General features: G+C 43.8%; 1 protein-coding gene across 3 annotated transcripts in view; it reads right to left on the reverse strand.

Moving 5' to 3' along the window:
• The window catches only part of LOC104329456 (interleukin-1 receptor type 1), a 31,686-nt gene extending 22,538 nt beyond the window's left edge, over positions 1-9,148 (reverse strand). The window contains exons 1-5 of one of the 3 annotated variants that reach the window (XM_075426457.1): positions 9,082-9,148; positions 7,529-7,608; positions 4,608-4,877; positions 3,449-3,515; positions 1,481-1,712 (exon numbers count right to left, since the gene is read on the reverse strand). In XM_075426457.1, the coding sequence (XP_075282572.1) occupies positions 1,481-1,712; positions 3,449-3,509 (293 nt within the window). In that variant the 5' untranslated portion in view covers positions 3,510-3,515; positions 4,608-4,877; positions 7,529-7,608; positions 9,082-9,148. Of the gene's footprint in view, positions 1-1,480; positions 1,713-3,448; positions 3,721-4,607; positions 4,878-7,480; positions 7,609-9,081 lie in introns of those variants that run through there. The other 2 variants (XM_075426465.1, XM_009934579.2) reach the window with 2 other exon arrangements.
• Positions 9,149-9,444: the final 296 nt, after the last annotated feature.

Below are 9,444 nucleotides of genomic sequence, written 5' to 3' on the forward strand. Positions count from 1 at the left end.
GTACCTTGGCTCTACAGAGGAGAGATGGCACTAGAAGCCAGAAGCCTAAGCCAGAAGTAAAGGAATCCTTTCTATTAATTCATTGCTCAACTCTTGATTTCTCAATGCTATGCTAAGGGAGAAGTTTCCAGAAGAGTGAACTGCATGTTTGGACAGTCCTGGCTTCAACTTCTATACACTGCACCTTGACAAACTCTGCAATTAAGGTTTAAGTGACTGATGCTCAAAATGTAGCCTACAGTTGACACAACTGAACTGTAACAAGTTTTTTTACCCTGCTGACATTATGCAAGCCAGAGATGTGAGGTGCCCACAGGAACACATCTTGTAGCTACACTAACTAGAAATACAGCAGGAAAGACTCAGTTTAAGTTATTTAACTGGGTAGCTTTGAAGAGATTACCTTTCTTTCGACTTGCAATTTTAGCTTCGTTATCGACTCTGGAGCAGGAAGGTGCAAAGACCTGAGACCTGTTCCTACACTGCAAGTTTTTGCTGATCACTCTTAGTACATTCACAACCCAAACCCCTTCACCATAACTGGTGTACTGCATGCACACCAGTACATGTAACTACACACTACTAAAACAAATTTTGGGTCACCTGAAAAGCCTGCATTGGCCATTCTCCGCATGTTGTGGTAAGACCATGAGGAAATGGAACAACTTCTGTGCCCCTTCCCAAAATTAATTTCCTGTTCAGCACACAGTGAATTTCAGCCATAACAAATAAGATTTGACCAAACCCCAGTACACTAATCTGTGCTTTAAATATGACAAGAGCTTTAAAAGTGCCAAAGAGCTGAAAAGAATCTATTTCTTTTTTTCTTCTTCTTTGTGCACTCAGATCTTTTGAGCAGTACATTCACTGTCTCTAAAGCTGTCTAGCACACTGCTTTGCACTCCACACATATTCTCATTTTTGACCAGTAGCTTTTGGTAATGTTTTATTTTAAACCTTAAGAATGGTTTTCTACCTTTTACTTTGTAAATTTCTAAAAGGATTCCCCAAAAGTTGCTAAGCTCTACAGAAAGTCTGTATGTGGTGATACTGCACAACGTGCAGTTTGCTCCTCTCAGATCCTTCTTCCATTTAACCATATCCCGTGAAGAAACAAAATGTTCTTCTGATCTGTCAGTATCAAACAGCAATTTGAACACAGGAAAAGCCAAAGCAGTTAAGACTTTTCCCTGTGACCTTACACTTCATCCAAAACAAACAAACCACCCACACAGACCATTGTAAATATTACATGCTTTAAGGTAAGATTCCTGTATGAACCACTTTTGCAATGTTACATGTGTGGAAGAAAAAATTAAAAAGGCAGCATGCAGAAACAAAAAGCATGGTCAAAACAGTGCTTTTGACTGATCTAAGCTCTCTACCTAAAGCAAAAAATTCTGTACACTCAAGTTCCATGAATATATTACCACACTTGTAAGCACTAGCAACCCAGTTGTTTCCCTCTTCCCTTCCTTACCTTATACCACATTCATAAAGTCCAGAATCTTCCAGCGTTGCAGGAATAAACCAAAGCAAGCCCTCTCGCTGATGGATCCTGGCATCTCTCTCTGTGGTTATTGGTGTAGCACTACCATTTTTATACCACGTTAGATTGTAATCAGAGTGAAGCATTGGCCATGTAAACATTGTGCAACTAATAGCTATAGGCTCTCCAACAAGCACAAAGTAATCACAAATAACGCATTCTTCTATTACAAAGAAAAAGAAAAAAATATCAGTGCTGTATATTATCAGTATACAATTATCTTTTGTATGAAAGTAAGCATAGTTTTATGTTTTAGAAGTATTAATATCCATTCCAAGTTACACAGAATTAGAAAAAAAAACTTTCTGCAACAATTTACCATTAAAACATCACGAGGCTACCATTTTTTTGTTTGTTTAGCACCTCCTGGTTGAGGATCCAAAACACATATTTTATAAAGCTTAAGCCACTACTTCCCTCTATTAAGATAGTCAGCGACAAGCACATGTAAGTCCAACAGCCTCCGTGCAAACCAGGATATAAGAAGATCAGGCAACACAAGCTTCACAACTCATCTTTCGTGTCCTTGTATTTGAGCATGTTAGTACGTTTGCAGAATTACCAGATTCCTAATGTAGATACTATCTATGAAAAGCATGGTGCAAACAGCAGCAGTGCAGAGCTCCTCACAGTTCTCTGGCCATTATGACTGCGGAGCCAAAAACAAACCAGGAAAAAAAAAAGGAGGGCGGGGGGAGACGGTTTCTGACCTGAAGTACAAGACAGTATGAAATGAAAACACGACCTCAACACATCAAAGAAGCCTGTAAACCAACATGTCATAATACAAACAAAATTTGGGGAGGCGCAGTATGTGGATTAAGAAGTCTTGACTATAATGTTTTATTTCCTTACTGTGTTCGCAATTTGTCATCTTTATAGAGAAGGCCCTTTAAATTATAAACATTATTCCAAACATAACACAAAAGGCAAGCATGAACAGAATTTTTTAAATTACGGTTGTGTAAGAAGTTGACAAGACACAACCATGCAGCCTAGCAAGCAGTTTTTTAAACATCAACCAAAAAAATACCAGAGAAAAGAAGGACACACACTGCAAGAAGTCATCCAGAACCCAAATCTGCAAGCAAAAACTGCTTGGAGAATACCAGTTTAGCACAAACAGAGCAGGCCATTTGGCTATAAAGCAGTTTTTAAAAGCTTCCAAACTTTTGCATACATGTGCAACACTGATTTCCTATGAAACTGCAAAACATCTGACCGAACTTATTTTACAGTTCTTGCTGACTGACTGTATAAATACAAGGCTAATATATTTAATTTCAAAATAAACAAAGTCTTCGGTAATCATTACAGTCCCACCACCTTCCTGTCACCTAATTTAAAGATTTCCAAGTAGGTCCCTATGGAGCTTAAACTTATTCTGAGACATTAATATTAGACTGCTTATGCGAAGAGCAGCAAGCATCGTTAATTTATGTAGTCCTAAACATCACTGAAAAAATGGATCTACCATTAAAAATATTACTAATTAATTGCAAAGGAAACTGAGCCCTACTGCTTTCAGGACACAAGCACAGCATGCCTCTTAAAGAAGGCATTCAACAGCTAACTTTAAGTCAAGGAAGCCAAACTCTTTGGACTTTCTTCACACAAATCAGGGAGTGGAGAATTAAAGCCTCAGCACCCTGAATTTATGTGGCCCAATTTAAAAATAATTATGTCAATCTGTCCATTCCATCCCTAGTGCAACTTCAATCCATCAACAGGCATTCAGCACATCTTCAATATGAAGCAGATCTTCAATATGCTGAAGCAAAAACAAACCCCAAATCCACTGTTTGCCCTCAGTAACTCTGTTCTACTAGAGACACGCAACTCGTCTCCTGGAGTTTTTCTTTTTTTGAAATTGTAATTTCAACAATGTATTTAACTTACCAGCACTGAACAAAGGTATCAGTAAAATGAGACAACCAATGACCAAAACCGTAGATGTCATCTTTTGCTGCAAAGAAGAATTTTTTTCCATTAGTGTGGTAGGAATGTTCAAGTAGCACTGTCCTCTGCACCCTGCACTACTCCTTAAAAAATCAGGAGAAACATTAGTCATCTTGGGGAGAGAAAAAAAGAGTTTGGTAATCTAGCCCCAGCCTGTGAAGATTTCAACTCCACAAAAGGCTGCTCAGTTTTCAGCTTTCTACTGGAATTTTTCCAGATTTCTACTGGATTAACTCTTGCATAAAGTGTAATTTTCTTTTGCCAGCATAATTAAGCCCCCCCACCCACCCAAAACCCCTCTAGAATTAGACACGTTATGCTACCACACAGTGCTTTAAGCTATACTGTGTAATTTAGATACCAAGCTCAATTAAGCTACTTCTCTGTCCACATGTTTACGAGAGACACAATCGCAGAGATGTATGAGGTTTTGTTCTTCGAGCTGTTCTTGTACAGTTGAGGCAGCACTGCTTTTAAGAGCAGATGAACTTGTAGTTCTTTGCTGAAGAACAAGCACACTGTTAACTCCACTGCGATCTAGCAGGCACTTAAATTGGCATCTGAAGTCCAACGTGTGTGGAAACCACAGCTAATATGAATTGCTGTGGTCAGACACAAAACAAAGTGTTCAAGAATTGTAGTTTCACTTCACACCTCAGGTCATCTTTGCAGTCTTCTCCAACAAAGACATGACTGAACAGACACCTACTGCCCTCATGGCCCACAGGTGGCTTCCACAAAACCTCTAAATCTTAACCAAGTACTGCTTCCCTCTCAGATGTACCTGCTTTGTCTTGACAAGATGTCATCAGAGCCCTTCCCAAGCTGTCTACTGTCAGCAAGGCGACAAACACTTAACTACACTTTCCCTTCTGACAGCTCCTTGTAGGTAAAGGTCTGCATTTAGCTGTCTTTCCTCATTTCCTGACTATTCTGCATGCTGCTCTCTCTCACTGTAAAGCAACCTGGCTTCCCATGCAGCAGTCCATTGCAAAACATTCATTGCACAGGTCCTAGTTAATATTTGCCTCCTACCCAGCTGTAAATGGCTGGAAGAAGAGATGGTATTCCCTGAAAAATACATGTGGCCTTGACTTACTTTTATATCCAATGTAGTTCACTTTAGTGACAAATAAGCCACACCAGCTCCTCCTTTTGAAACATTTCATACACAGAAGTGGCGGGGTAGTAGCAAGGGACACGCAGAGCCGAGTTTAACACTTTAATGTCACTGCCTCCAAGTACGTACTTCTTCTGGACAGTTTATCTGACAAAGCACTCATGCCATGGTCTTTATTTAGTTGCCTTGTATGTGGTTTTCCTGTAACTTGCCAATGAGCTGATCATCATTCCTGAAGTTTCAGTTTACCTGTAAGGAGTGGAGAAGGGGGGTAGAGAAGGGGGAAAAGCGATTTTACAAAACACACCATTTGGACAGCAGCATACACATACAAAACCAAATTTTCTACAGACATCCAAAATGTAAAAGCAAGAGCATCCTCTGCCTACACCAGAGAGTTCACTTAAAACAAAAGAGTGACAACAAAACCTGCAGTAAAGCTTGACCAAGAATTCTAGCAAAGTCCTTTGGAAAATTAAGTTTCTGTCAAAAACAAGATAACATTACACAGGTGTCAAGCAAGCAACAAAACCAGACATAAGTAGTCACTTTGTAAGACAGATCTAACCACTAAAAGGAAACAAAGAATACTTAAATTTAGGGTGAGATAAGAATAACTAAGCAATCCAACAGGTTAAGCTTTACATTTTGCACCCATAACTTGTCTCCAGTCACAAGGGTGGATGTCTTACTAATATTGCATGCTAAAGCTCAACTTTAAAAAGTTTTATTTTTTCAAAATGCACACACACACACAAACTTCAAATATTGCAGTGGCAAAGCCTAAAAACTCTGGAAAGAATGGAAGAAACCTCTAGATTTTGTAGCTGCAATACCTGAGTGTATGGAGCACTTCTATTCTGGTCAGTATGGTTTCAAGCGACCACACAAGGCTTTTGCATTCCTTCTTAAGCAGAATAAACAGAGAAATACTACCCAAAATCCACAAACGTGAAACAGAAAACCCTGTTTAAAAAGCAGATGTTTGTTCACGTACCTAACAATTTTAGCCTTGTAGTGCCTTCTCTCCCAGTTTCAGTAATATGAAATGTCCCTGCAATACAACCGCAGCAACTCAAAAATCTCACTTCTGTAGAGAGAATGCCAATTTCACTGATGACACTGCCTGCATACTTAGTTTGGACAATTCTTTCAGCTCAAAGCTTGCTGAGCTTAACGCAAAACTGTACATGAAGTCTTTTAAGAAATAAGGAACAAAAAACCCAAACCAAACAACTCCACACTACCAACGAATCATGCTTATGGTTTGAACTACTGAAAAAGAAAAGGTCTGACTTCAAAGTTATTTTCCTAGTATTTCTCTTCCCATAGTTCAAATACAACTTACTACTGCTCCTTCAAATTTCTAAAATTGTCATCTTGAAAATAGAAATACAGAACACGTGGACCTAATTTAAGATACTGACATTTTGTTCTGTGCAGGATGTCCATCTTCTCCAAACCTGCCCTTTTACTTGCCTTAGGCACACTGCCAACTTTAAATGCCATTAAGAACAGGTTTTAAAGACTTATTGTGTCCCTAAGTCTGCATGCAGCGGAATTAGCAAACTTGTCCTTCAGGAACCTGTGCAAAACACATACTGTATCTTTTGTTTTCCAAATTTTCTGTCTCCGTTTTTTAAAAGATTTTACTTGTAAATAATTTATAAATACATGGACATGACAGATCCTTGCAAAGGCCAACACAATGAAAGAAACCCAGTCAAGACAGTAGCATAGAAAGCATCTAAGCCCCTCAATCCTGTATCAGCATGTCACTGTTCATTTAAGTGGCTTTAAACACTGATCACTGTCTACGGGGACTCATTACAGCAAGGGTGACCAACAGATCCTTAGCCTTTGAGCCAGAAAGAACACAGAAATTGTGATTCAAGGGCAACTCCATATCCTCTCTGCAAACAACATACTAGCATAGAGGTGTAAAGTGCCCCAATTTAGGGGCATACTTATATAAAAGAACTGCATTAACTTTTAAAGTAAAACTTTAAAACAGTTTAATCGAAAGCAGGTTGTGGGGGATGGGGTGGAGAATCAAACCCATGTATAGTCACTTGCTCCCAGGTACAACTACCAAGATGAGATCTAACCCACCGCAACAATTTACCGAGCACACACCTTGTTCCTTGCCGTACTGACTCCTACCAACAGGCCTCTTCAAGCTGCCCACCAGGGTCAAACCATGACAGCAAAGCAAGATAAAATTTCTAGCAGACTATACCTTGTTTCCAGTTTACCACGTCCCTGAGGTCCCAACTGGTCCCCTAGCTGACACGCTCAATACATAAACAAAATGCAGCTGATCATTTTACAGTGGCATGCATGAACACTGAGTCACAAAACACGATGCACAAGCACCTTCTAGAAGGGGATCTCATTATCCACTGTGGTATTCTGACACTGAAGTGATAACCACAAACCTTATTGCTTAAATGCCTCCTTTCCAGACAATCCTGCAAGATCCAGGACTACAGAAAAGTCATACCTGTAAGGAAAACCCACTATCCAAGACATTCTGATGAAGCTACACCAAAATGAAGTCACAGAAATAAAAGAATAATATCCACAGAGAGGACGGCAATGGTTGCATCTTTATAAGCTAAACTCCAGTTCAGTTTCGCGACAAATTATTACCTGCTCTAAATCTAGAATCTGAACAAAATGTTTGTTACAGGTACTGCCTGATCCTTCACCAAAGCCCGAGCCAGGGAGCAAGGCGGGTATCTGTAGCTCTACATAACTGGCCACTGGCTGATTCCAGCACAGCGAAGAGCTACCTATCCACCCACTTCCACCTCATGTCGAACTGAAGGTGACGAGAGCATCCAAACCACCTTGAAAGGAGCGATCCTATCAGTATTCAGATCAACTGAAAACAGCACCTCCTTTCGGCATCAGCTGGAAGGAGCTCATTTTGCAGTCAGCGCTTGGAAGATTTCGATGTCATTCCAATTCCCGATACCTGTCAAAATAAAGTAATGCGGACTTTAACGTGGAAAATTTTTTATTTAAGTCCAAAGCACCTTATTACTTTTCCACTAACATTTTCAAAGTGCAGTTAAGAGTCATTTAAAAGGACCAGAAAGGCTCATGCAGATAAAAATGTATGTATCAAAAATACAGTGACACAAAGTATTAAAAAAATAATGTATTATTCCTGGGGGGGAATCAGTAATATTGTTTACCAAAAAAAATAACGTAACGGGTATTTCTCAATTAAGGATTAATTTAAAATATCTGAATAGAGGATTCGGCATTTTAAACCAATTTTCATGCAAGAGTTTTATGCCAGTCTCTCAGCTTTTACACCACTCCAGTTTCGCAACCTATATGAAAGGCAAGCATGTTCATTTAGCAACTCCAGCCCATTTTCTGCGAAGCTGAGCACACAGAAACGGTCCAAGCCAAACAACCACGCAGCTGCCGAATTTATGAAAATATAGACCTCCGGCATTTTGCTCAAGTCCCTGATGAAAACTCTCCAAACTTAGGAGCTGCTGCTGGAAACAAGCCTGAGCCTTGACTGAGCTCGGTAGCTCTCCACGGACAGCTGGCTGCGGCCAAGCCGTGGCTTCACCGGCCGCTGCCCAGCGCCATCTCGGCTGCGCCCAGTGCGGGCCCGGCACCCTCCGAGCAGCTCCTCGCCAGGTCTGGCACAGGTCTTTCTGTGGGCATCTCTGCCACCCAAAGCCCTGCTCTTGTCATGGTACGAACAGCTAAAAAATAGCCCGCGCTGTGACCGGGGCTATGCAACCAGAGGTTTCTGCAGTGCGTTACCGGGCCAGGGAGATTTACGCCAAGCTTTATCCGGCTTCCTCTTGCAGGCACTTTAAAACTCGGTGCAGCGCTCAGCACTCGTGAAAAGTTTCCATTTTTACAACCTACTTCCTACCTGGGTTTGTATAACACGACGCTCAACGAGGAAGCAGGCGCAAAGGCAAAATTAAAAACCCGCTCCCAAGGAGGCGAGGCGGTGCCGCCAGAGCCGGGAAAGCGGGGGCAGCGGGACCCGGCGAGCGCACGGCGCGCCGCAACCAGCGGCCTCAGCAACGCGTCCGAAACCAACAGAAACCCGGGCTTCTCGGTTCGGTTTCCCGGCCACCACCGGCACCCCGCGGCCTGCCCGCAGAGCAGCTGCTCCCCACCTCCGCCGACACCCGCGGACCCCCTGCCCGGCCTGCGGACCCCGGGCCGGAGGGGCCCTTCCGCCGCCGCCCGCTCCCCACGACCCGAGGCAAACGGGCCAGGGAGCGACGGGAGACAGGCGGGTAACGGACGGGACGGGACGCGACGGGACGGGACGGGACAGCCCAGCTCCCCCCTGCCACCGCCCTCCGCGTCACGCCGGCGGCTCTGGAAGCCGAGCCGAGCCCCGGGAAGGGGACAGCGAGGGAGCGAAGCGGTTGCCCGCTCGCCGCCCGCCGCCCGGCCTCACCTCCGTCCGCTCGCCGCCACACACCGCGCCGCGCCGCGCCGCGCCGGCCGCCGCGGGCGGGGCGGTGGGCAGCAGGCCCCGCCCCCTGCCCCGCCCCGCCCCGCCCCTCCCGCTGCCCCTCGGCAGGCCCTGGCCGGGCTGGGCCCGGGGAGCGCGGGAGGAGGTCGGTGGCGAGGCCGGCACCCCACCGGCGAAGCGAGCGCGGGGGGCTGTCACTTCTGCCCGGTGTTTGCCGGAACGGAGATGGGAGCGCCTGGCGCGGTCAGCCGTCCCTTCCGCTGCGCCGGGGTATGGCTGCTTCGGGTCGAAGAACGGTTTCTTCCTTCAGGGTTCCGGTAGTGACTCTGTGTAGTTCCCGTTCGT

The sequence above is a fragment of the Opisthocomus hoazin genome, chromosome 1, assembly GCF_030867145.1.
Source record: "Opisthocomus hoazin isolate bOpiHoa1 chromosome 1, bOpiHoa1.hap1, whole genome shotgun sequence".
NCBI classification, from domain to species: Eukaryota; Metazoa; Chordata; class Aves; order Opisthocomiformes; family Opisthocomidae; genus Opisthocomus; species Opisthocomus hoazin.